This window comes from Mus musculus, chromosome 14 (genome assembly GCF_000001635.26).
Source record: "Mus musculus strain C57BL/6J chromosome 14, GRCm38.p6 C57BL/6J".
NCBI lineage: Eukaryota > Metazoa > Chordata > Mammalia > Rodentia > Muridae > Mus > Mus musculus.
The window spans coordinates 77479027-77506978 of record NC_000080.6 but is presented as its reverse complement, the minus strand read 5'-3'; the positions used below and the strand labels follow the sequence as shown (position 1 = coordinate 77506978).

The 27952-nt window shown below is 44.0% G+C and overlaps 1 protein-coding gene and 1 long non-coding RNA gene across 37 annotated transcripts in view; one reads left to right on the top strand and one right to left on the bottom strand.

Annotated features, from left to right (window-relative positions):
* Positions 1 to 27952, bottom strand: part of Enox1 (ecto-NOX disulfide-thiol exchanger 1) — a 565516-nt gene that overhangs the window by 214785 nt on the left and 322779 nt on the right. For all 36 annotated transcript variants that reach the window (XR_003950851.1, XR_003950849.1, XR_383179.3 and 33 more), the window contains one exon: positions 32 to 175. Coding sequence is in view for 27 of the 36 variants with exons in the window: in XM_006519001.4 (XP_006519064.1) it covers positions 32 to 101 (70 nt within the window). In the remaining 9 variants the exon portion in view is untranslated. The remainder of the gene's footprint in view (positions 1 to 31; positions 176 to 27952) is intronic.
* Gm6994 (predicted gene 6994) lies at positions 111 to 27496 on the top strand. The gene is made up of 6 exons (NR_033141.1): positions 111 to 200; positions 5522 to 5644; positions 6940 to 7029; positions 20900 to 20973; positions 25758 to 25857; positions 26811 to 27496. It is a non-coding gene; the product is annotated as a predicted gene 6994 (long non-coding RNA).

Genomic DNA, 27952 nt, shown 5'->3' with positions numbered 1-27952 from the left:
TTTGTGTCTTCCACTGGCCACCCGCACTTACCTGCAGCCATCATCTGATGAAGCTCCCGTGGACACTGGGCAACGCTCTCAAATCCAGCCGCATCTACCATTGAACTGCACGCACCCTGGGGCGCCGGGGTGCTTTGACAGCTGAGCAGAGGGTCCCCTCGGAGATCATTGGACTCTGCAAAAGAGAAGACTGTGGTGAGGTAGGTCCTAGAGAAGGGAGCGTACCTCCTGAAGAAGACAGTTGTCTATTTAAACACAAAACGACCACAGAGATCCACTTCCAGCAGCCGGGCACTTCCATCCTGACCTGCCGTGCTGTGTTTCTCTTCGCTCAGGAGACTTATGGGTCAACTCACCTCACCAGGCCCAGGGCTGCCTCAGGAAACAGCAGCGGCTGAGTGGGCTAGGGCTTAGTCTCCTGCCGCAGCCTCTTTGCCTGTGGGCCTTATCAGGGCCAGCACAGCCTTTTCCATGCACTGCACACCAATAGCCAGGGCAGACCAGGGTGAACGTGATTTCTTTTCAAGTTAAAAAAAAATTAATTGATGTTGTTATTTTGGAAGACGGCCGTCTGTGAAATGTATTCAAAGAGGACAAAAAAAAAAAAAAAAAAAAAAAGTGGGGAGGGAGAATAAAAAAGCGGGAACCCTTTTTCTGTAAGGCTGTTAAATCATTAGAAAAGGCAAGCCAGAAATAATGGCAGGGCCTGTCTGGGAAAAAATCTACAGGCTGCAGTAGCTGAGGCAAAACGTTTGTTTTTTAGTTCTGTAAGATCATGAATTTAACTGGCCCAAATTTGTTCAGCTCAAATCTTCCTGAGCATTACATGCACACACACACACACACACACACACACACACGTATACATATATATGCATGGAATGTGTATATGTCTATATTTAGATAGGGATATGTACTTTATTATACTCTAAATGTTTTGTAGCCGGGTGGTGGTGGCTCACGCCTTTAATCCCAGCACTTGGGAGGCAGAGGCAGAGTTCTAGGCCAGCCTGGTCTACAGAGTGAGTTCCAGGACAGCCAGGGCTACACAGAGAAACCCTGTCTTGAAAAAAACAAACAAACAAAACAATGTTTTGTAGTAAATATAAATGAGAATACAACATACAGTGAAGTTACAAAGGGTCTCTCTGTGACATTAATTGTAAAATTCTATGCCTTCCTCCCCTCTCCCTCCACATCCCCCACTGCCGCCTTACTGATGCAAAGGCTAACCACGCAAGATTCACAGGCTAAGTGCATGCAAGCAAACCCAGATGACCGTTTGACCCATCTCTGTCTGAGATGACAACTGAAGTTAAATATCTGTTTTTGTTTACATGCAAATGTACCCCCCACACCCAGTCACATTTGTGTTCATACTTTTAGAAGTAAATGTTGTAGTTTTTTTTTTTTTTTTTTTTTTTTTTTTTTTTAGTAAAGTCTGAAGCTTGAATACTTCAAATGCTTTGATTCTAAAGGCCGAGTATCAGTAGCTCTATTCCTTAATGATGCTAGACAGCTTCTTGTCAGTTCAAGTCAAATGCAAGCTCTGGCCTCAGTATCTCACAGACAGGTATACAAGGAACATGCGGCTTTGGTAGTTTAGTTAGTTTTCAACTAACCTCTAGCTATCTTTAAAGGGGTCAATGAGATGCTGGGGAATTTTTCTCCCAATTACCTATCACCTAGCAGTGGACAATTCCAGTTTGGGGTGCAAACTGCATTCAGAACACATACCTCAAATCTTTCTTTTAAACACCGCTTCCTAATGAATGTAGAATGTGCCTGTGCACTGTCCACCAATGGGCAACGGATACCACAGGACAGAGCCTTTCCATATGAACCACGTTCAGCAAACCCGTAGCAAGCCTGAGTGTGTGCCCTGCAGCTGCTCGCTCATAGGCACTGCGGTGAAGCCTCAGAGCGCTTTTCTCTCGGCTGCAACCATCCCAGGGCACCAAGGCAGGGCCAGATTCAGAGCCTGTCTCATTCTCCTCCTCCACGGCCCTGTGCTGGAGCAGCCTTGGATCGTCACAAGGTCACTATTTGTCTTACTTGGCTCCCTACATGAAGTGTGGCTGGCTCCCATCCTCCAGCTCAGGTGTCCACAAATGGGCATCAATCTCACACACACACCCCACCCCAGTGAGTTTGCCGTTCTGAAGCACTCTGTCAGAGTATCTCCTTACTTTATCTGCTTTATGGCTACTGCTTCTCTGGCTATGCTTAACCTTGACTTGTTTTTCTCCAGTGTTGCAGGGTCCGCATTAGCTTGTCTTGGCTCTACACTGTCTGTTCTTGTGGTCATGCTCACTGTGGTGGTTAGGACCTTACAGACAAGCCCTGAGGGCCCTGGGGAGGAGGGGCATGGCCTCAATCTGTATCTTTCACAGACACCTTAACAAACTGCTACTATCTCAAAAAGATTGCTTTATCAGCAGGATGTAGCTTGTAAACTTTCATTTACCCCTATCTTGAACCCGGGGACTTTCGGCTTATTATAGCTCTCCAGTATCACAACCCAATGGTTTTAATTGCCTACAACTTCAGGTAACTATCAGGTACCTAGAATGGTGTCCTGAAATAAGTTCATCCCTCCAGGGTATTTCAAATTATCGGGACCGCCAGGATACTGCTTTTACGTTTTAAATGGGTTTAGTCACGTGGGTTTGAACAGAAGGGACTACTGTAAATATTAACGACTGCCTGGTAATTTATAAATGGGAGCAAGAGTGATTTTTGTCCTTTGTTAACACCTATTGTTTTTGATGACTCTGGCCTCACCAAATCATTCAAAGCAGGATGCTTAATTGATCATTCAAACCAACTTCTTTGCCTTGGTTTTCTTATTTCTAAACTATAGGAAAGATTAATATTCTTAATGATGTTTATTTACACACAGATATGGGGAGTTAACATTTACAGCTAATAAAGTACTCTGAATACAGTAGGTGATAATTATTGTTATTTTATTTGGAAGTGCAGTGTTTCTATTAAGGTATCCGGGGATCTTTGTGTTCTGGTGTATAATTATGTAATTAATTATAAAACAGTGAATAACACTTGATATTTCTAAAAGTAAGTGTTGCCCTAGTTTTCTGTACCACACCTAAATTGTAGCAGGCTATTTCGTTGCCCACAGTTCCCCTGTAAAATAACATCATATAAAAGATGTATTTTTTTTTCCTCTCCAGCTTTTTTCTTTCGATGCAAATACTAAAGCTTTTAAGAGCTTCCTGACAAATTATGAAATTGGTGGTTTCTGATTACAGGTTTTACTGAGGGATTATTATTACAAAGCAATCAGATGTGCAGAACGCCAAGGAGCACAGGGACGCTCTGCCCGGGCTTAATGGACCTCCAACCTGTTCTTTAGTGAACTATGTCGAAGGCCAAAACCTTACACCTAATTTCCCAAATCTTCAACAAGATATATTTTCACTCAGTATTTCATTCAGTTATATCAACCAAGCAAAAACGTTTTCATTCTCACCAAGCCTACAAAAGGACTCTAGCTAAAGAGAAGCGCGGGCCGCTCCCACGCCGGGACCTTTCTAACTCTATAGGTATCAAGAACAACTATTTTAAAGAAGGAAATTCACCTGTGCTTGTTCACACACAAAAAAGTTCCCTGTTAAATGGGGCAAAAATCAGTTAGGTTTTGAAAATATTGGATTAAAAAAATAGATCTGTTTGACCTACTTCCTTAGGCTCATACCTACTTTAATAGAAAAAATCAATACAATGTGAGAATCAGTTTTATTAATGTCTTTAACAGAAATGAGATCAAAGCAAACTTACATCACATGATTGCCAAAGCCTTATTTGTTAGAAGTTTTTTGTTAGCTATAGTTTATGTATGTGGGGGAAAAAAAAAAACAGCATTTTTATCCCCAAATCATTTTTTTTCCTATCACCAAGAAAATATCTAGTTTTGGTGTTGAGCAGAAAGACAGCATCTTCAGGTTATAGACAAATTTCATAGATTAGAATGATGGGATACTATACAAGGAGACATAAGCTATGTATATGTTAATGCCATGCTTTTTTTGTTTTGTTTTGGATTTTTTTTTTTTTCGAGACAGGGTTTCTCTGTGTAGCCCTGGCTGTCCTGGAACTCACTCTGTAGACCAGGGTGGCCTCGAACTCAGAAATCCGCCTACCTCTGCCTCCCGAGTGCTGGGATTAAAGGCCTGCGCCACCACGCCCGGCTAATGCCATGCTTTTAAAGCAACTGTCTGTGATAATAAGGGAGGAACTTTTCTTCTTCCAGTGGTGAACCAGGGAACTCCAGAGCAGCCTACCCATTGGAGAACTACGGGAAAGCTGTGTTTTACATGTGTTTAGTAACATTCTGTTTTCTTTTCACAAGCACTGACCACAGAGAGAAACTCTACAGAGTGTGTCTCCCTTGGTTTCTAAGGAGAGCAATTCACCTTCACCTCTGAGTGTTTTACTGCTCAGAAAATGAGAGGTATCTGAGAATCTGGGGACAGGATGAATCTGCTCCTCAAAACATGGCTTAAAGGGGGTGGCGGGAGAATCAGGGGAGGGATGTAGAGGTGACTCAACAGTTAAGAGCACTGGCTCCTCTTCAAGAGGATCCGGGTTTGATTCTCCGCACCCACATGGTGTCTCACAAATATCTGTAACTCCAGTTCCAGGGAATATGATGTCCTTTTCTGGTCTCCATGGGCACTGTATGCACGTGGTGCACAGAGATACATAAATGAAGACAGCCATACATACACACGGCACGTGTATAAACACACACACATCAAAAAGAAAGGGAGGGTGGGAGGAAGAAAAAAAAAACACATTTATACATGTAAACACTCAAAAACAAGACAAACAGCAACAACCAAAACCATGATAAGAACTCACAAAAGCTGACACCTTTAGACGAATAAGGAAAGGGTCAGCATCAGCAGTGGTCACCAGCAGAGGGGGACAGATGTCGTAGCTATACCAGGCCACAGACTATCAGGGGGTTCACAGGAAAAAGCATACAGTGTAAGTCACAATGACCTTGAAGCAAGATGCCATTGGTATCCTTACAGGAGAAGGCAGGAGATGTGGACTCTTGCCTCTATCCTCCTATGGCACTCCACTTTAGAACCACTCTCTAGTCAACTATAAGTTCAGGATGATGAAGAAGATTCACGTTTGCCCACCCTGAAGGTAGCAAGCACAATACAGTGCAGGAATATCTGCAAACTCTATATTGCTTCTTAATTCTTTTGAGTATTGGGAATGCTTTGAATAGCTTAAAGGTGGCAATGAAGAGACAGATGATAATAGAGATACCCTAGGATCCTAGATGAAAAACATTATAAAGTTTTTTAAGTCTGGTAAATATACAGGATTCTGACTGATTATTAATGATCACTATCTGCTAATTAATGGTAAAGAATACAGCAAAGGTTCTAGTGGAGGGTTTGAGAAAGAACAAATTAATGGGAAGATTTGTTAAGCAGTGATATACTTTCAACGTTACATTGACTTATTTTATGTGCCCTAGTGTGTGCCTGCCTCTACATGTGTATGTCCCATGTGCACGCCTGGTGCCGGAAGAGTCCAAAGCAGCAGCAGCAGAGCCCCTGGAACTGGAGCTATGGACGGTTGGCTGTGAGCTACCACGCAGGTACTGGGAACCTAACCAGGGCCTTGCACAAGAGCAGCAAGTTCTCTCAATTGCTGAGCCAGCTCTCCAGCTCCCCTGCTCAGCCTCAAGGAGAAATACTCTATTAAACAAAGCCAGGAGGATAATTCTTAAGAAAGGGAGGAAGAGAGGTCATTACCCTGTCATTTGCCCCCCATTTGATAGGGTAACAGCTCCTATCAAATTCAAAGACCCAAACACCCTTCTTTAATTTCCCTCCTTTTACTTGTACAGTTATAGGATCACTGCAGACTTTTCAAAATGGTCAGGTTAGACATTTCCATCACAGTGTCACTGAGAAGAGGTATCATATGCATTCTCTGTATTTTTTTCCCTTCTATGTTCTCTTTAAGGCAAGAAGACAAAGGGGTTACACAGTGGTTCTTCTCTGCTCCTATTCTGTGCCTTCCTTGTACTTCTCCCTTCACAGGCTCCTTAGTTTCCCCCGTCTACCTGAGCCCTTTCCTGAGAAGGGCTCTAAGTCTGGACATAGGTAACTCTCCCCTTCACTGTTAGTACTAGTCAACACTAAACTTCGGATGATGATGTGAACTCGCCAATGACTAGAAAGGATACAAAACATGGCAGGCTCTCCCCCATCACCTCCTTCCACATAAATACTATATATCTGTACACTTTCGAATGCATGTATGGATGAAAAGAGGAAAGGAAAAGTAGAGAAAGGGGACACCAAGGAGCTCAGTGATAGGGTACAACCTCAAAACGGGGGGGGGGGGGTGGTGGTTGAAAGCTAAAGAACACATTAGCAAGGATGTCTCTTGAAAACTAGAATGCAGGTGGACTAGCGTCAGGAAAAATAGTTGGGAAGAAAGTTTTGGTGCCCTCAAAAAGTCATCTATGGAGATTTCAGGTCTCACAAGTCCTTGGCGACCAGAGCAGGGAGGGTCATGGGCACATTCCCTTCTTGAATGTGCTGCTATTTGAATGAGCTCAGAGCTATAAATAACTGCATCTCCAGGCCCACTAAGCCGTACATTAACATGACAGAGGCATAAATGTATAGTAGAAAGGAGGTGAAATCACTGGAAGAAAGGAGAGTTTTCAATTCGGCATGGACCACAGAAGATGAAAAGCAGATCTGGCCAGTTCTCAAACACTGAACTCCATTATGGGGACTCTGATTATAGCCTCCATTTTTCTACTTTGTCAAGCAGCCAATTTTAAGCTGCAAATCGTCTTCCTTTTATCTTAGGGAAGTAACAACCACACAATGGATGAGGCATTACCTCACCCTTGCCATGTTGCTGTGTCTTCAGGGCAAGGGCGTACAGACATGGGCAGGCAAGGAGGCAGGGATCCTCTGAAGTTACACAGCCTAAGAACACGACCAGCAGGGATGTATCCAGGTAAGTGAACAAGCATGGGCAGGAGAGCATACTCAATTACTTTTGATGCAGGAAAGATAATATTCAACGTCACACACATACCCTCTCTCTTCCCCTAACCCATCTCTCTCTGTGTCTGTCTGTCTGTTTCTCTCTGTGTCTGTCTGTTTCTCTCTGTGTCTGTCTGTTTCTCTCTCTTTCTCTCTGTCTGTCTGTTTCTCTCTCTCTCTCTCTCTCTCTCTCTCTCTCTCTCTCTCTCTCTCTCTCTCTGTGTGTGTGTGTGTGTTTGTGTGGAGAGAAATGACAGGTACAATTATTTTTCTCAGGAAGCTTCTACTTTTCAGAAAGCCTGCATTTATGCTTCTAGATTGAACAAACGCTCAGAGCAATCTTGAGACCTTCAGGGGGGGAAAAAAAGCTCTGCTCTTTCCATTAAAAACAGAAGGGAGAGGGGGCCTGCATGCTCTTTTGACCATTTGTAACTTTTACGTCTCTGGAGACCGTTTTTTAAATCCATGACCTTCCGCACAGAGACTACTTCAGGTTTCCAAGAAAGGGCAACGCTCTATGTGAAGACTGTTTGTGGAAAATACAATATCAACCAGTGCTCTCATGGACAGATGTCAGTCAGCAACCTTCATATACTACTATCTGCTCTCTCTTGGGTTGCTTTCTACCTTCTAAATATATCAATACTAAACCAATTACCATTCCCCTACCCTGATGGTGAGTGAGTTATTAAAAGAAGCACCATTGCCCGGAAACCTAAGCCTGAATTGATGAGGCCTCGTTACAGCAGAGCTCCTGGGATTCCTGATGAGCACACCTCGGCTCACAGAGCACTGTGGTGTGTGTGCAGAATTACATGGTACTTGAAACTCATCAGTTCCAATTCCTCCCAGTACAGAAGTCTCCAAAATGTTCTTGACAGACACTCCCCAAGATTCGTAGCCCTCCGGAGATGGTGAGTAACTGCCCACCACTTCAAACAGTTCTGGGACTATCCCCCTGTACCTATCCCCTCACCTGGGGAAGAGATCTAAATCTGACTTCTGGCTTCAGCCAGCTTCATGTGCAGCCTTAGGGGAAAAAAGAATGAGCCAGCTATCCCTGGAAGAAGGTTATTGGCTCTCCACTGCCATCCAAGCTAGTCATAGATACATTTATGAACATAAGCAAGGACACAGCTAACTCCCCACCACTGTTAAGCCTTTTCTGAATTCTCACACTCTTTTCTCTTTACACATTCATGTAGGGGAAGGGCGGGGGGGGGGGGGGCTCCACAGAGCACACCAAACAAAAACCTATCAGTAAATGCAAGCTTTACCTGCAACAACAAAGCCATGGGATGTTGAAATTGAGCAAGAGAGACCAGGGTAAGACTCCTGTAGAGAGAGGCGGCAATGTCTGAGCAAGACCGCAGGTGGCTTCTAGGTTTCGAATGCTAGCAAGAGACATGAATCCTTCATACAGAGCACGTAGGCAAGCATATTAAACAACAATAATATACATATCTACTATAAGATGATAGTATCTGTTACATGCTTCTTGGCCAAAATGATACACAGAAAACATTTTCTGCAAACATTATTCCCTTCTTACAAAAAAAAAAAAAATTCCACATTTGCTGTGGGTGGCTCCGTGTTTTCATTATGTGTTCATTTTATACCTGACCCATGGGTGGAAAACGAATTAAGAAACAAAGTGAAACATTTTAATTGTCCCAGGTAAATACCTGACCCTTAAATAGCTGCAAACCCTGGTAAATGAGTTATCTATTTCCAAAAAGCCCTGGGCATAGCCTTTAGTCTATGGAAATCTACTTGCAATAAAATCCAGATCAGACCCTGACCAGCCTGAACCAGTGGCTCATCCTACTTAACATTTCCTTTAGTAGAGTCACAGAGAACAACTTAGTTACTCTTTAAGCTAATGGGTTCTTAATGATGCCATTGCAGCCCAATGAATAAAGCATTAGCCCAGTAGCCAAGATGGTCCAATGCACTGCCCCAGGCCAGAAGCCTAGCTTTCTCTTCCTCTAAGTCACCAGATACCTAGCTTTCTGATCTTCAAATGGCTACATATGGCCCTTGTTCCGGCAAGAAACAGACAAGTTCTGGGTAAGGACAGGGAAGGACAGTGAACTTAGCAGTTTCCAATCTCTTGTGAGACTATGCCGGGGCCTAGCAAACACAGAAGTGGATGCTCACAGTGAGCTATTGGATGGACCACAGGGCCCCCAATGGAGGAGCTAGAAAAAGTACCCAAGGAGCTAAAGAAATCTACAACCCTATAGGTGGAACAACAATATGAACTAACCAGTACCCCCTGGAGCTCATGTCTCTAGCTGCATATGTATCAGAAGATGGCCTAGTCGGCCATCATTGGAAAGAGAGGCCCATTGGTCTTGCAAACTTTATATGCCTCAGTACAGGGGAACGCCAGGGCCAAGAAATGGGAGTGGGTGGGTAGGGGAGTGTATGTGGGGTATGGGGGACTTTTGGGATAGCATTGGAAATGTAAATGAAGAAAATACCTAATAAATTTTTTTTAAAAATTAGAAAGACTGCCCTGTAGCTGGAGCTGGTGATGGATGGAGCTCAGTGGATAGTGTGCTTGCCCAGAGTGTACAAAACTATAGGTTCAATCCTGATACCTAGCACCATGTAAAACTGGCATGGTAGTGAAGCCTGTGATCCCACCACCTAAGAGCAGGAGGCAGCAGGATCAGAAATGCAAGGACATCGTTGGCCACATAAATGCTCAAGGGGCAGCTCTGGCATTGAGGCAGGGCTGAAGGTCACTGTCACACCCTGCTGCTGAAGTTCTAACAGGGCTGCCCTTTCTATCTTGCCTAGGATTCTATAAAGGCTGTAGATGCAGGGCCCTCCACCCTTATCTTCTCAAGTAAGACTCTTCCTCTGAATCTACAGAAGGAGCTATTTGCCTCCGATGAAGCCAAACAGACAGTTTCCTCAGTCACTGTCAAGTGGTCTTCTTCACATGAAGAAATAAAAGTGAAGGCCAAGGAGGGAGGTTTGAGTGGCAAGAGGATTGGGAAGGTAGAGCAGATGAGGGGATGGGGCAAGGATAACTAACACTAAGGATACTTAGTAAAAATATAGCTTCAGAAGGAGCTTGATGGATGTACCTTACACGGGGGGTGTGGGGCGGGGGATAATGATCCTTCCAGAGCATACATTATGAAACAAAAAAATCCCAGCATCAACTGTGGAATACCTTCCTACAAACTGCTCAGAGTGGTCCCAAAGACCCCTGAGACAATAGAGACATTAATAGCTACTACTTTTGGTCATCCAGCAGAACTTGTTAGTAAGGCCCTGTTGTTGTGGGCACCACCAAAGTTGGTTACAGAATGTGGAGAAATTAAGCTGAAACCTGACCTGGACACTTTCTCCCTGCTGGCTAGCTTTTAGAGTGCTGGAAGGTGCTACCCAGGCTGCCTGGGGGAGAAAAGTCCATTAACAGTCCTAGCTAGCTGTGAACTCTGCCAGCTATAACAACAACCAGTCTGGGGAGATAGGCCCATTGGTGCAATTGATTGGGGACAATCAATTGTTTTCTGATTGAATTGAAGGCCAACTCCACAGGGCAAAGTCATGCCTAGTACTGGAAACCTATGCTACAATCCAGAGTTGGGAAGGTCACAAGCCCCAGGAAAGAACCGACTACTATGAGTTTGCTAACTGGGCATAATATCAAATTGCTTTTTAAATTTCTGTACCCATCAATCAGTGTGCTGCTCAGCCCTGTCAGAGAAGTTTTTAAATTTTTATTTTATTTTATTTTATTTTATTTTATTTTATTTTATTATTATTTTGAGTAGATAGCAATCACTCTTAAGACTCAAGACTCAAAGTGTAGAGAGTAAGTATATATGGGGTATTTGGCCTTAAGTGGGATGCCCACACCATACCTCTCCATCAGAGAATGAGGAGGAGGAGAAAGAGAAGGAGGAGAACAAGGAGAATGAGGAGAAAAAGGAGGAGGAAGAGGAGGAGGAGGAGGAGGAGGAGGAGGAGGAGGAAGAAGAGATGGAAAGATTATAAAAGGCAGAGCTTGGGCCGGACTACTGCAAAACACTGTCTTCTGCATATGATATGACTTTTGATCTCACAGTAGCTGCAGTTGCTTGCATAAGACCTACACAAGATCTAGCCAGTCAATGCCACCCTTCCCTCGGGGACAATGGACAGTTCTTGGTGGCTGCTAGAAGGGTGTGGCTTTCTCTGGTGCTATAGTCTCTGTTAGGTTGCCCATGTTCCAGTAAGTAAGCTCCCACTCATGTTTTTGAGGGAACTCTAACCTCAGTGGGGGACACACACAAAAGACATGCCATTGCGAGGGAGACTTCATGGGAGGCAGAACAGAGTTAGCAGGAGGCAAGAGGAGGAGACAGGGTAAGGGAGGCAAAAGTTCATTATACACATGCATGCGACTGTCAAGGAATACAAAGTAAATACAAAAGAAAAACTGGGCCGTGGTGACATAAACCTTTAATCTCAGCACACGGGAGGCAAAGGCGGGTGGATCTCTAAGTTCAAGGCTAGCCTGGTCTACTGAGTGATTGAGTTCCAGGACAGCTAGGGCCACAGTGAGAAACCTTGTCATGATAAAACCTAAGAAAGAAAGAAAGAAAGAAAGAAAGAAAGAAAGAAAGAAAGAAAGAAAGAAAGAAAGACAGACAGAGAGAGAGAAAGAAAGAAGGAAAGAAAGGAAAAGAAGAGGAGAGAAGAGAAAAAGAAAAGAAAGGAGAAGAAAAGAAGAGAAGAGAAGAGAAGAAAAGAAAAGAAAAGAAAAGAAAAGAAAAGAAAAGAAACGAAGTTAGAGTAACCCTACCTAAACAAAGACAGACAGAATTTCTATGTAGTAGTGGCATTTGGACGACTAGGGTCCCTAAGAAGAACCCTTTACCTACTTACATGATAAAAAAGAGGACCCCTGACTATTCTCTTTACTGTGGCTACATTATCAGTTGGGTACTTGATGCATAAGATATCCATAGTAATGCTGGAGGCCTAAAAATGTTTTATGCTAGCTTACAATGGGAAGTCTATTATCTAAAATAAAGAATTATTTCATTAAATATCCATAACTTTTGTATTAGGACAATTCTTGTCAAATTTAGCATTCAGATGAAAGTCATTACAGTTGGAAATCATTTGTCAGCACGCTCTCTCACTCTGCAGAATCCCTGAGTCCGCACAATTATGGAGAAATCAGAGCTGGTTTTTTAGAATAATTTCAAAAGCAAAATTATCAAAATCTCATGCAGAACTCCTATAGGGAAATTATATTGTCAGATGCGAATGCCATTCAAACCCGTGGTAAGATGTAGGGTGAGACCTGTGGTTGGGAGGCTGCTGAGCTCTGCAAGGTTTGAAGGTACTCTTAGTCTCCTGGGAGATAAAGTCCCACTCACCAAACTCAGTGAAAGGTCAGATACCACCCCCCACCCCGCCTCCAGTTAAGTGTCCATAAACTGCTTAGACCTACGCAGGTGAGCCGGAGGGAAGAGGGGAGCAGAGCCAGGGCAGGCCAACACTGAACTTGAAAAATGCAGATAGGAGAGAAAAACATCGGGCCCAGGGTCCTGGAAATAATTTCACGTTAGCTTAGCGTAATCATATTTATTTATGGTTTTATTATTTGTAAAAAAGAGAAATTATGCTGAATGTGCTTTGTGGGAATTACAGTATATTGCTACTGTTACCACGGTTTATTTTCACAGCTAGATGGCTTAAACCCAACCTAAACAAATATTCGAAAGGAATTCCCACTAGCATTATCACGTTTTTCCCTTTCTAGGCTTAATGAAAAAGATCTTCTGTGCTTCCAGCCCTCTGATGTTCTTATTCTGGAGCAATTCTAAATGTTACAGTTTATTATGAGATAATGTTTATTACAAAATAATGACTTGAGAAAACAACCGGCGACTAGCGATGGTTGAGCACTGAAGTCAGTGTCAGAGGCAGTGGTAACTCCAAATGTTCACCAGCCCCGCCCGCCCGCCCCATCCCCCAATACTGTGCTGATTAAGATAACTATTTCACTAGTGCGCACACAAGGGAGACTGGAGCATATACTTATCCAGCCTATCAACTTAGCGGGCTGGACAGCAAAAAGGGTTTTGCGAGCAGGTAAAATTAAGGTAAACAAAAACAGTTAAGTCACATAGTCAACATGAAGCCAAAACTCATCATTCCCAGATTTGCTAAAATATAATCTCTTGCAGCCGCTGAGCCCTAGGTCAGTAGGGATTGCTGTCAGCATTCAGCCACAACCCAAGGCCTGGGCTTCCATACCCTGCCACCATCGATGAACTGTGACACTTGCATAAAAATGCAGTGACACAGGCCTCTTTGATCAGAAGGGAGATGGGAGCTGATGCTTTCATGAGGACATTTTTTATTTTAAGCTACTACATGTGATAAGCTCAAATAAAGTGAGTTTCCACGCTAAGAGGGCACTGCTCCCTTCGTGGCCTCCCTCCAGCTGGCCACTCTCTCTAGAGATGCTCACTGGAGAAGTCTGTTACTATACAATGCCATTTCGGTCAGCACCACACATTCTGGATCTCTTGGGGGAAATATTCTACAAGACACAACCACCTATGAGGCTAATGCTTGAGGCCTTGTTTAAAAAAAGAAAAAGAAAGACTAAAGACTTTCTGAAGACTAAAACTTGGATCATTTCCTCTAGATCAGAAACAATGGCAGAGCCCTGGATTGAGTTCCTAGCCTCAACCTTAGTTGCCATAAGAATCATTGCATTCAGGTTTCTTCCACCAAAAAATACAGGATAAGCTCCTGTGAGTTTTACTGGCACAAGGACGGAACAATCTGGAATAGAAGGCTACTTCCACCCTCTAAGGATACACCACTTGAGAGAGGTCTTCATTAACTGATTCTGGTAGACGGGACCACATGGTAAATACTGATAGTAGAATGGCAAGCAGGATATAGACTCCGTCTTCAGGGAGTTTGCAGTGACACTGAACAAGTTCAAAGGTCCAAAAGCACTGGCAGACTGGAGATGCCTGCACTACAGTGAACTAGATTCTGTTAGGAGCCTTCCTATGGAAACAAACTAACAGCACATCCATACATAGGTTCCGGAAGAGTAACCACTTACTGCTGTACTTACTACTGGGCTTGTAGATGAGGTATCTGAAGATGCCTTCCTTCTTCCAAAAAGGAAATAACAAGGTGTGTGTGTGGGGGGGGGGGGGAGACAGAGACAGGGGTGGAGGGAAGCAAGAAAAGTAGCATGAAGCCAGAGGAACGAGTCCTGAGCGGTATCTCAATAGAAGCCAGAGTTTGAGCCTGGAACATGCCACCATCAGTGGCATGAGACAGCCATCTGCAGCAGACACAGCGAGAGTCTGATGGGGACTGGAAGTCTGGCTGTCACGGCCCTTCTTTGCTCTCTCAAACCCTCTACTGCCATCACAGAGGTGCCCAAGTGAAAGGGTCTGGGCCAATCCGAAGCCATTGCTGCTGGAAACACCCTAAGGCATGGCTTTCTTGAGGGACACTTTTTTTTTTTCCTTTATGTCAGGGTAATAATTGTCCATTTAGGAAAATAAAACAAAAACAAAAACAAAAACAAAAACAAAAAAAAATACCCAGAAGGACCAAGCATGTATGATGTCAGCCTAGGGTTGACTATATCTGAGACTGGGTTTTGTCTGATGTTAGAGATTAGCTTAACCTGATGAACTGACCTTTATTCTGCCCGGAAGCTAAGTACATGACTGGATGCTACCCCAGGGCTGGTGGATCACTGACTTTTTCTTTACTTCAGTGACAAAATATTTGGAAAAAAAGCAACTGAAGAAGGCAGGGGTTATTCTGGCTTACAGTGGAGTGAGTAGCTCATCACAGCAGGAAAGTCATGGCGACAGCAGCTTGAGACAACTGGCTACACTGTCTCCTAGTCAGAAAGAAAGAGATGGCTGCTGCTGGACTCACTTTCCCCTTTTTAATTGGTCCAGGACCCCAGCCCATGGCACAGTTTTGCCTACATTGAGGGTAGAAATTCCCACCTCAATTAACTTAATTAGAAACTCCCTCACAGATATGCCCAGAGGTTTGTTTTTATGGTGATTCTAAATTTCATCAACATGACAATCAAGTTTAACTATCACAGTTGATGATGACCGAAGGCTCTTGAGTTCCCAAGACCAGGGAAGTGGATGGGCAGACCCAGAACTTGATAACTCTAAATGCTAACTGACTAGGAGATGACTGCTTCTGAGTTTCAAAGCTGGAGACACAGCTCTAGGCACTAAGGATGGAGGCTTGATGCTCTGGACTTTAAATATCTCAGCTTCTACACAGAACAGCTTTTGTGATCTCTATATTCTCTGCTGTAGTAAGCAGCTGTGTTTGGTAGCAGCAGTCAGCAGGAAGACAGTTCTTGCTTGTGAACAGGCCTTGGCTGCTGGGACCATAGCCAGTATTACAGTTCTTAGATCTAGGATGCCTGAGACGGTTGGCCCTTAAGACCCACAGCTTCCTGAAACAGTCCCAGCAACCCTAGTCTCTACTTTCTCAGCTAAGGCTCTTTGTTTTCTGTCATTTTCTGACCCAGCCACATTCAAGACATTTGCAGCCACTAGCTTGCTACCACTCCTGTTACTGTCTACACCGATGTTCTTTGGGGAGTGGCCTCTGATAATTTTGCTACTGTTGCCACTCTATGGCTGCTTCTAGCATCTTTTTGTATGACAAGCTCAGCTCATGCTACTAAAAGTCCAAAAGTCAGTAAGGCCTGCCAGTTATTAGGTCTACAAGGGAACAACAAGAAGTTGTCTCTTAGCTGGCTCAAAATGCAGGCTGAACAGCCTACATATGTGGCCAAGCTAGGGGATGTAGCACGGATGCTTCTGTCAATCATGGCTGTCTTTCTGGAAAGTGAAAGTCTGTACTGGTACCAGCCATGGCCCTTCTCCTGGGCCACCTAAGGAAGTCTTCCACTCTGTCCAGTATGGAAAGGGCTTTAGGGTCATCTAGAGTTCATCAAGGCTGATGATGGCCAAAAGTCCAGTACATGTTTGTTTTGAAACAGTTGTGGCTGAGCTAGTGCCTTCTAGAGCCAGAGTTGTACTGTGAAGCAAGAAATATGATCGTAAAGTTTCGGCAATGTGTCTACGGAGTGTTCGAAGCAGCAAGTGTTGTGTGAGGGCAGTCCGCTGACAGCAGAGCTGATGATACACCTTCATTCAAGAGAGCCTGGGTACCTCAGAAAGGCTGGGTAGATAGGTTGGTGTGTAAAATGCATAACATCTATGTATATAGAGAGACGAGGAGATGGAGAGATGGGGAGTAAATCTGTGGTCATCTGGGATTGCCTGGGACTATTCTCCTGGGCTGGGAAGTAAAGTCAGACCATCACAGACCTTTCCCTTTCAATCCATTCTCTCTCTCTTGTACTCAATACAGTGTCTCTAGCACAAGCAATCTCATTACACTGGCAGCGAGAGCTGTGAGTCCTGGAATTTATTTTCCCTTTCAACAGAAACCATAAACAAGACTTACAGAAACAGGCATTGTCCTATGAATTCACAAGCGGAATAATGTAGGAAACCCAGATTTTATAATAATTACTCTCCTAAGGGATCACCGCCAGTGCCAAAGATTCAGGAAACATAAGCCTGTGTTGGTTACCAAGGGACAAACTTGAAGCAGAGATCTCCCATTACCTATTACTGAAGATGCGTCTTCAGTCCCGGTGGAAAGAGACTGACCTGACGACATCATTCTCTCGGCCTCTCCTATGAAGTGTGCAAATCAGCTTGGGGATACAGAGTGAAGGCCAGAGGAGGGCTTCTGTCACGGGGACCTGATGGGTCACTTTCCAGAGCTTTTCCATTTTATGGTCACAATTCTCATCTCAGGAGGCACTGGAGGTGGGGGTTAACAAACAATGCCTTTTGTAGGAGCTGAAAGAATGAAGTTACTTGGAGAACTGTTAGATGCCTTATAGCTAAAATCCAGGTCTTCCTAAGACAGTCTTCCCAGGGTGGTACTCTTGATCACTTGGCTATACAAATCCTGCAAAGGGAGGCTCCCTGACTCGCCGTTACTACAACTTACCCTCTGCCACCCTCCAGAAAGTATGTGTTCTGTTCAGGTCGTTACAGCTTTCCTGCCCACATTGTGGGTTGACTCACTCTTGGCAGGGTGATGGACGAGGTGCTCGGAGCCTGTGTGTGGCAGGGGTTTGGAATATGCTCTGCTTACTTGGTGTGTAAACTTTTTGGTGCACAAGGGATCATACAGGGGAAAGCATGGTCGGGTGCTCTTGACGTCTCAATCCACCATCCAGCATTTGGAAGGATGGCTATCCAGAGCAGGGGCCTTTAGGATACATCAAACACTTGGGAACTGAGTTGATCGGGACACAGAGCAAGGGTAGCAACTTGGAGAATATGTGACTTAATAGCAAAAGCATCGCGCAAAATAAAAAAGGCCTCTTTGGAGCTGTATCTTCCCAATCTAAGCTGGGCTGAGCTGAAATTGTTTTCGAGTCTTGCAAGCTCCCTGCTGAGCTCAAATGTAAAGGTTTACATGGGGAGAAGAGGTGATTTCTGAAATTTATTAGCCATAGTACAACCACTGTCAGGTTATATATGAAGTTCGGAGAAGCATGCTCCTCCATCCACACGATCGCAGCATCAGAAGACTCGGTTATGATCTTAGTTTATGTTGGCCTCCAGTTTTCCTGTACAGTTGGAGCTCGTTTAACGGCAGGGATATGTTCTGAGGAATGTATCACGGCTCCATTCCATGGGGGTGCGATCATCATGGAGTAGACTTCACAAACCTAGCCAGACTAGGGCAATCTTCTCATATGGCCTCTTCAAGCAACCAAGGGACAAAGCAAACATGAGGTGCCTGGAAGGTGGTAATGACCCCCTTTATAACAGGAGTTAGATGATGTGTTTCCTGCTTCCTTTAGCTTCTGGCTCCATAGTACACCCCTGTCTGTGGCTCTATAGCTCTTCTTTATGGTACAAGTTGATGGGCGATGTAGATTCCATGTTTTGTACTTAGCTGTGGCAGGCACACTGCGTTACAGCAACTTAGGTAAGCAGGATTCTACTCAAAGATGATCAGAGTACAGCATTACACACTGTACATAACTGTGTGGGGGACTGCCCTTAGGCCTGGCAGTACAATAGAGAGCATGTACTGTCTTGCATTGCAACCATGACCACTTATAGGAAAACATTAGCGCTGTTATATTTTTATGGGGCCGGCATCCTATGTGGAGCCTACCATTGAAAGAAGCATTGTTGGGGGCTGGTGAGATGGCTCAGTGGGTAAGAGCACCCGACTGCTCTTCCGAAGGTCCAGAGTTCAAATCCCAGCAACCACATGGTGGCTCACAACCATCCGCAACAAGATCTGACTCCCTCTTCTGGAGTGTCTGAAGACAGCTACAGTGTACTTACATATATTAATAAAAAATAAATCTAAAAAAAAAAAAAAAAGAAAGAAGCATTGTTAAGGGTACAGAACAACATTACAATATTCCTGGTGCAAATGTATAAAAACATACAAAGCATAAGCAAGTGAGGCTCGACTTTTGACCATTCTTGTCAAACTCTCTGGCTGCACCGCACTACCTGTCTCGTCCATTTCTAACAAATACCGTGCACAGCACGACCCCATGACCTGGCACTCTGGTCTTTCCATTTGAGTGGAGGAAAGAAGAGTCCGGGCATAGAAGCAATGAAGAGCAGCACACTGCTTCAGTCTCTTCTGCTGGCTCACAACAAGGCAAGACAACCTCTTCAATGACTGCTAACAGCACACATATGAGTTGCTGAGATACAGTGGTGTGATTCAAGGTGAAAGGTACGGTCGGGAGCCCCTGTAGATTTCCCTGTATAAGTCAGAGCCCCTGTAGATTTCCCTGTATAAGTGGAAGGAAGAGGAGATTCCAGGCTATTTGTTTGGTGAGTGCTTTTCTTTATACTCGTCATGTGTTTCCTTCCTTCGTTTATTTTTCTTTGGTTGCTCTTCAGAGAACACCTTTCTAGACACGAGTGTTTTGAAATTCTGATCAGAACTGGAAGGGGAAGGAGCTGGGGAATAATGGAGATGCCTGTACTTATGTGACACATTCACAAACCCTATGAATTTTTAATGAAGGAACAATGTCCACAATTAGATTTGAAATGAGGTTTTCTTTGTGGGCGCTCTTACAGTAAGTGGACTGTGGGTGGATTTTACTTTGTATTCTGTAAACGGTATCAGTGCAGAAACCGCTCCAGTTTAATAGAAAATAAAAGCAAATTGTTGATTGTTTACAGCTTTTCTCCCCCTCCACATTTACCAGAAGTGTGGCAGTTTTTAAAATTGTTTTCCATTTTACTTAAATGCCCCATAGACGCCAAAGCACTCAGTGGTACAGAATGTGACTCCAGTCATGACCCAAAGCTGTCCTTTCGCGTGGCAGGGGGGAGGTTTTATTTGTCTGATTTGTTTGAAACTATAAAAATAACCTGTAAATGTAGACCTCTGGGAAAGCAGATCTTAAACTTTGCCATTTGTAAACCTAGGCATCTCAAACGACTATCAGATAGTTTGATAGCTGAGAGCAGGAGACAGAGGACAGAAGCAATGGCGACTTAATTTGCATTTTGAGGCTGGAGCTAAACTCTCATGCTCAGATGGCTTCAGTGTGGACTACAGTCACATATCCAGGCAGCTTCCTACCATGTTTACCTGGTCTCCAAGGCCCTTCAGTGTCTGGCTGCCAGTATCTTCTGCAAGCCCAGGCTCTGAGACTTGTTTCCTCTCAGGAAGCACGGGGACTGTTAATCTCCTGTGAGACTGCCAGGCATGATCTTGGCTTGGTGATGCTGCATTTGGTGCCCCCGAGGTCCCTGCATGCCAGCCCTCTCCCTCCCCTTAGCCCAGTTCTGCTGACCCCACCCAAGTCCTCGTTCTTGGCCCTTCACTGGCCTCTAACTATAACTGCAACCCTGGTTAGCTTCTTTCTATAAGCCTTAGTTTTCTCTATAGATTTCTTGGGATCTGAATTTATATCACATGGAGATTCCCTTGATAAATTAGCCTTCCACAGGGATAGACTTATTTTTAATCATTTAAAAATGTTTCTTTCTGCTGAATTGCCACAAGCCAAAACAGTGCCTAATAGTATATACATAAATCCTGCCTCTCCCACACACTCAAATTCACTGAATAGTCATTATGACTGTGACTGCATATGCATATATGCGTGCACACTGCATTTCTTATATCTCTACTTTCTGTACTTTTGATGATGATGATGTCTGTGGCCTTAAGGACCCTGGAGGAAACTAGTTCTCCTGGGGGTAGCCGGTTTCTCCAGACATCATAGGGTCACTTGGGAGCCACTCTACAGATGAGAACCCACAGACCAGGATCCCACCATCTCCCAAATGCTTTTGGCTCTGGGTTTCTCCTGCGCTAGGTCACAGTTCTGCCCCCACTATGCCGGAGCTAGATGAGGCATGGCAGGTAATTGCAGATGGTTCCTCACCCCTAAATCTGTTTAAATTATCTGGCCTAGCCAAGCCTACACCTGTCTTCTTTCCTGGGAAAGCACAATAAGGGTCCTTGCCTAGCGTTCCTCTCCTGAGAATGATAGAGTGCATCCCACCCCTCGCTCTGCCATGGCATGATATGCCCCCTCATTTGGGGACCCATGAGTAGCTAACCATCTTCAGGAGTCAGGCTCCATATCGTCTGCCCTTCCTATTCCTACATGATTACAATATATTAATAAGGAAAAACTAAATTCAGAAATGCAAATATATAAACATATCGGGCGATTCACTTAAATAAATATAATTCTCTATATCTTGAAGGAAAATGTAATCACCAGAAGTTACAGCTTGCTGCATCCAGAAGAAATAAGATGATGCTGACATTTAAAAGATTTGTAAGTACTTTAGCCTCTATCTCACTCAGCCCTGAGATTAGCTTAGGATCTGTGTTGTTGTTGTTGTTGTTTTATTTTTTCATGTGTGTGTGTGGTTATTATTGTTGACTTTTTAAAAAGGGTATCATTAATTCAAGGGACTAGTCATGATTCTTTTATTCTGCCATTAGAGATAATTAATCTCATACAACAAACACGTTATGGAGTTTGAATGATGCAGCCATGTAGATTTGTCAATTGTAGGCAATGTACGACTTTGCTGGGAGTATTAGTAATGGTGCGGGGTGGGGGTAGGCGTGTCAGTGCCTATCTGAGTACAGGAGTGCAGGGGACATTTCCCTACCTTCTGTTCAGTATCACTAAGAACTTAGAAGTGGTCTAGAAAAATAAGATCTTTCAAAAGGAAAGTAAGTAAATAAAATCATACCTGTACTTATGCATTCTTTTTAAAAAAAAATAGAAGGAGATAAGAAATCCTGCCCCCACTTTCCTCAGTTATAGCTTACATGGCACAGCTCCCTGCCTCGGAGCAGTCAGCGGAGTTTTCGACACAGTAGAAAATAGTTGTTCCCCTTTCGTTCATTCCAAAGCCATGGTTCATGTTGTTCCATGGCCCACTGGCCAGATGCCGCTCTGTTCTCTGTTGGAACACACCTCCAGCTGGGCTACGCCAGGCCTGATGGGGGCACGGCAGTTCTACAAACCCAAGCTGGGAAAATGACCTTTGGTAGACTCTCATAAGTCAGCTCTGAGGAATGTGCTGGGTGGTTACCCATTAGGGGTAACCGGTAAGGACAAGAGCCGGAGGCTGAAGTCTTAGTAAAGCAGGATTTGGCCAGAGAGACAAGAAGATGTCCACAGGAATGGTCCGGGCAGCTTCCAGAAGGCACTGGAGGGAGTCTCAGCCTATCAGCTGCTAACCTTGGCACTGGACCCTTCATAGGGACTTGACAGCCCAGGCAGCTGTCTTCATGAAGTTGGATGCACGCCTGCTGACTCAGGCTACAGAACCACTGCCAGGATGGCCATTCTGTAACAACCACATATTCTGTAATAGAAATACTAGCGCCCACTCAAGGCAATAGTAACGGTGCAAGAATAATTTTTCAGCTGCCATGAGAGAGGTTTTGAAACTGCTTACAGGCTGTGGAAGCATGCTTTTCAGAAATTAATACAGAATTTGAGAATTTTTATCAAAGGGGACAGGAGTGCTCGCCATGGCCCTACAGCTTCCCTTCAGGCTGCTGGTATTCACATTTGCTGCCTTGTGTGTACCCACTACTTCTCCACGCCTCCCTCCTTTCTGACTCACATCAAGGCCCACCTTCTCTGAGGCACCTTACATGATCAATTCTTGCCTCTCTAACTTCAGCATTCCCTAAGGTGTGGGATTTAACAGGGAACAGAAAACCATTATTTTAATTTTTAATAGTTAAATTTGCTCTGAGCCATGTGAAATTGCTGTTTCTGTGGATTTAAAAGCTAGCCAAATATTAGCGCTTTCATATAGTTCAACCTAGTATATGACAGAAAGAAATATATTTTAAAAGAAGGACTTCACCATTTGTATACAATGAGACAAAAAATGAGTACTTTAAAGGCACATGTAGAAATAAATAAGTAAACATATCTCTTGACCACACAGCTGTAGTAAAATTATTAAACTTGTATCCACTAATGGAATTGAACAGTGGCATTCTGACAACCAGTGTTCTGTGTTCCTTATATGTCCCATTTTGTATTCATGGTAGCCTGGGGTGGGAAGGATCTCTGTATTTGGGTCCTTCAGCTGGTTCTCAAAGCATAAAGAGGCAAGAAGCACTTAGCATAATCCCTACCAGGTTGGTGGGTGGGGATGGTGTTGTCTTACCAGAGAACATTGGTTGCTTTCCTTCATGTTCATTTGAATATGTGAAACTGATGGAACAGAGGGTGCTGTTCTGGCCAAAAGTCTATAATGTAGAGCAGAGTAGAACCCAGGTGTCCCTGGCGGCTTTGATGGGCACCCACTTCACCAGCGCTCTGCATTACAGTGACATGTGGGTATTGGCAGCTTAGGGGCTGGTGATCTGGGCTCCTGTTTTGTAGCACAATATGCATAGCCTCCCCTCCCTTCCCCCAAACACACACACTTTCCAGGCCCACTGAGAAAGGAGGCTGTGAAAAGCCATCTTCTTTGGTGATATCCTGTGACGATTGTCCTTTATGCCCCCATAGCAACCAACTTTAAGTTCTTTTTAAAACCAAGACCTTGAAAGTATAGGAGGGTAATGTTTTCCAATTCATTAGAAACTAAACTAAATTAACTTCCTGTATATTTTATCCTATTAAAAAAAAGACATAAAATAGTCATGGTGTTGGCACTTATAGGGCTTTTGTCAGATTAAAAAAAAAAAAAAACGGTCATTAAGAAATTAAATCCTGCATACTCGTCAGCCTTTACTTCCATGCACAGAATAATGGGTCTTAAAATACAGGCGGTTGGTCATGGGTCTTAAGATACCTGATATGAAAGATAAGCATCTGTTGTAGAAGTGCATGGCTGAGAGAGGACAACATTATTTTCATGTGTGGCACAAGGAAGATGCCAAGAGCAGGAAAATCTGGCAAATTCTGAAAGGATGCAAGAGTCCTTAGTGGGAAGAGACAGAGGAAGTGGGCTGGAGCTCTGGCAGGGACCAGGGACCAGGACCAGGCTGTGTGAAGCTGGCGGAGCACAGTGGAGGCGGGGCACCGTGGAGGTGGGGCACAGTGGAGGCGGGGCACCGTGGAGGTGGGGCACCGTGGAGGTGGGGCACCGTGGAGGCGGGGCACCGTGGAGGCGGAGCACCGTGGAGGCGGGGCACCGTGGAGGTGGGGCACAGTGGAGGCGGGGAGAGGATTTTCCTTTAGCAAGTTTACTCAGAGACCACTTTCACTGCGTGTATCTAACGACAATGGTACTTTTATTCTTTAAAATCTTGTTTTCCTCTTCAAAATTTTACTTTCAGAAAAATGTCAAGGGATTTTAATCCATGCATGCTAAATACAATGTTTTCTTATATAAAAATGGTGGTTTATCAACCAGAAAACTGAAGTAAACCTCTTTAGAGAAGATGGCTCAGAAAGATAAGGGGAGTCTTGGCAACATAAACACGCTCTTACCAGCTCATGAAATGCTAAACCTAGGGCTTACTGTTCATGGCGGAAAGAATATCACTGTAGAAGGAAAATAAAGCAAGCTTTTATAGCATGAGAAGGAATCTCAGAATTCATTAACCAAGAGACCAAAACAATACACAAAATATTGTGGTATATTTTAAGAGAGCTTTAAATAAAGTCACGGGGGACAGATTTATAGCACTCTCATTAAATCGGGACAGCAATGGCGGGGGTGTGTATATGATCCTTGGTGACAGGAAAGAAAGTATATTACTAGACTTTGTATTGACTAACTGCAAAACCCATCAATGACACGAGGGTGACAGGGCTCCTAGAGGAAAGGTACTGTGTAAGCTCGAGTTCCCGACAGAGAAGACAGACAGCGTTGCTCCTAATCAGACCCGAAGCACAGCCTAATGAAATGTGTTTGGGAAGTTCAGAGCAGCACGTGTGATGGCAACACAAACCAGCTCCACTAAGTTTAGGAGAGGATGGAAAATAAACATTTAATTACAGAACAAAGTAACCATATACAGAAGACAAGAGAATGAGTTATTCCAGACACAAGTCACTGCCTTACAGGAGCTGCTCTGTAGCATTCTGACCCCAAAAGCATGCTTGGTGGACAGAAATGATGCCGGTGGGGAGGGGATGGAGGAGGGAGGGGATAGTAAATAGGGATGTGGACAGAGTCCTCAGAGGAACAACTTAGGTGAGGCACAACTAAGTCCAGTAGGGTTGTTGCTCCAAAATCCAGAAATGAACATTGCAGGCAGTATGGGTAGATAAGATGTTTTAAAAAATAGTTTGAGGGCTGGAGACACGGTTCACTGGTTAAGAGCACTTTCTGCTTTCCCAGAGGGCTAGAGTTTGGTTCCCAGCAATCCCACCAGGAGGTTCAAACTACATGCAACTCCAGCTTCAGGAGGTAGGTTTCTTCTAGCCTCTGTGGATATCTATCTATACATCTAAGGCATACACGCAAGTGCACATGCGTGGATGACACACACACACTCACATACACACACTCACACACATACTCACACACATATATGCATACACACATACATACATACACACACATTTTGAGAGGAGGAACAAAGGGGAAACAGGATCATTTTTGGTTGAAACTATTATGATGTCAATCCCACTGTGAGTGTCCCCTGCAGTGAAATCACCCTTCCATTGGGAAGGTACAGTCAACAGAGTAAGTATGGGGTTTCAGCCTGAGGTACAGTGGAAGCCCTGAGGGCCTCATTTACAGAAGCTGCACTCAGGGGGAAAAAAAAAAAGAGCTTGAGTGTGTCTGGCCCCTACACCAATGTGACTTGACAGTAGGCTAAATACTTTAAGTCCTTCCCCAGTGAAAATATAGATTTCAATTTGAACAGTAGTTCAAAATGAACTACATGAGCTCAACAGAATTCTAAAGCATTGGTGCCAGTTTTAGAGGACCACTTACTTGCCGGGGGAAATGATCAATTATGAGAGTGATCTCCACACATTAGAAGAACGAGAGCAAGTGATGGACCACGTCGGTGAAGCATTGCTCTAAAAGGGATGGAGGATCATCCAGGAATCACAGGTCCTGTTCATGCATTCTGTCCCCACCCTGTTCACTCATTCTGTCCCCACACATCCAGCTCCCACCGAGGAAACACCTGCTCTGTCCAGCACCATTTGAAGTTCTGTACCAGCAAGCACTTCCTCCAGAGAAGGGAGGTGCAGCTAGCTTGGTTGAAGGTGAGTATGTGAATCAATTAAAACACTGGTTAACAGAAGCGTCGGAGGGAGGACCAATTAATGGGCCAGTGATGGCGAGTTTAGATTTTCTTGAAGGATGCACAGAGGTGAACATCTGCAGGTCAGGGTCTTTAGAAAGAATAAAATGAGGTTTCAGACATGGGCACCATGGTGATCAAAAGTGTGAAAAGGGTAGGGTGCTGTTTAGAAAATCAGCACTTTTGATTGTCTGAAGTCTGCAAAGCAAATTAATGACGGGATGGTGAGTTATCACGTTGACCACAGAGACCCAGGCTAGGAAGCACCGACTCTTCAGCTAAGATGGTGCCCAAGGGAGTATTGTAAATCGGGAGTGCCGGGATACAATTTGTAACTTAAAACAATAAGTTCTGTATCAGAGTGGAAGGTAAGCTCCCCAAGGGGAGAGAACTCACGCTAGGCTCTCACTCAGTGGAAATTACTCGAAACAAGAGCAGATGAGGCAGAAGCAGGAGAGGTGGAGAGAGGGGAAGGTCTTGAGAGGTTTCTCGGGGCTGAGACAGAGGAAGCAAGTGAGCAACTGGAACACAGTGAGAGAAGCAAGCGGCAGGTTTGAGGCCATAGAAAGCAATACTCAGACACTCTTCCCAGGTTTCTGGCTCAGGGGAATAGTGGTAGAAACAGCATATTTAAGGTCAGGAGCTGTGAAAGGACTCATATTCAGTCCAGGGGACATACATTAGCACTCTACGGGTACTTCTGTATTGACGAGTTGATAAGAGTCTGTGAGCGCCTACATGCTTGGGGTGGGGGTGGGAGGGTTGGCGGCCACTTGTTCTGCTCCTCTGGTGGGCCATTTGCCACACAATAGTGCTCAACAAGTGCTGGGCATGTGTCCTGTCCCCCGAAGCAAGATTCCACACACAGTCAGACCTGGTCTCTGCCTTAGAAGACCTGGCTTCTCTGATTCTCAGGTAAGGATCAAAGAATTGTAAACACCAGCTTCCTAAGTCTGATGATGAGCATCACAAGTTGACAGCCAGGAGGACCGGCGTGTTACAGCCAATGGGGAACTTCAAAAAACCGATTAAAAGAAGAAAGAAAAGAAGTCCTTTTTTTTTTTTTTTTAAGAGAATGCAGTTTGACCGATACTCAGTGTACTATTGGATATTTTGTAAGATGGCCTTTGCATCTCTGGGCCTCCTGCACCTACACCTGTGACGTGACCTTCCTGGGTTTGTGCCTCACATACCAAGTATTGACTGAAATCCCTGGCTAGACCTGATGAACACCTCCTTGTATGTCTTATACTTTTGGGGCTCCCTACAGCAAGTTATTCTTCTGTGGTTGTTGTTGTTGTTTTAATTATTGTTAATTTGTGTGTGTGTGCCTGTGTGTGTGTGTGTAACTGTCTGTGTAATAAAGTATATATGCATTATGGGTGTGCAGGAGCCCACAGAGGCCAGAAGAGGTCATCAGATCTCCTGGAACTTGAGTTACTGGAGCTTGTGAGCCACCACATGGGTTCTTAATTCTTTTTTAAGTTCCATGATTTTTTTTTTTTTGTATTCTCACACATGCATCTTTATCTCCATGAATTTTTTTTCTCAGTATTTCCAACGCAAAATTGTAAATACATTTAAAACATTATGACATACTACTTATAATATTTATTTTTTTATAACTAGACTGTATGTTTCCCAGGTGTGAACTACATAGAAAGAGAAATATCAATGTCCTGTCACAATGCCAAAAGGTTGGACAGACCTTCAAAGAGCGTTAATTATAAGAGAAGTCACTAAGTCTCACTTCCTCTGTGTGAAAAGGATTATTATAGGTATAAAAGAACATAGATATTAAATACGAACTTAAACTATTGGAATGATAGGAGACTATGTTCTGTTCGAGGTATAATTTCACTGAAGAAGAAAAAAAAAAAAACTGCTTCAACTGATGTTTCCAAACAGATGTTGCAAGCCGTAGGAAGACACGGTACTTGGATGTGTGCTTTGGTCGGACACACCGAGACGGGTAGACACATGCTCAGTGATGCTTTTCCCAAAATTGCATAATCTTAATTTAATCATCAGAGAGCACCGGCTAAATCAAAGGCATG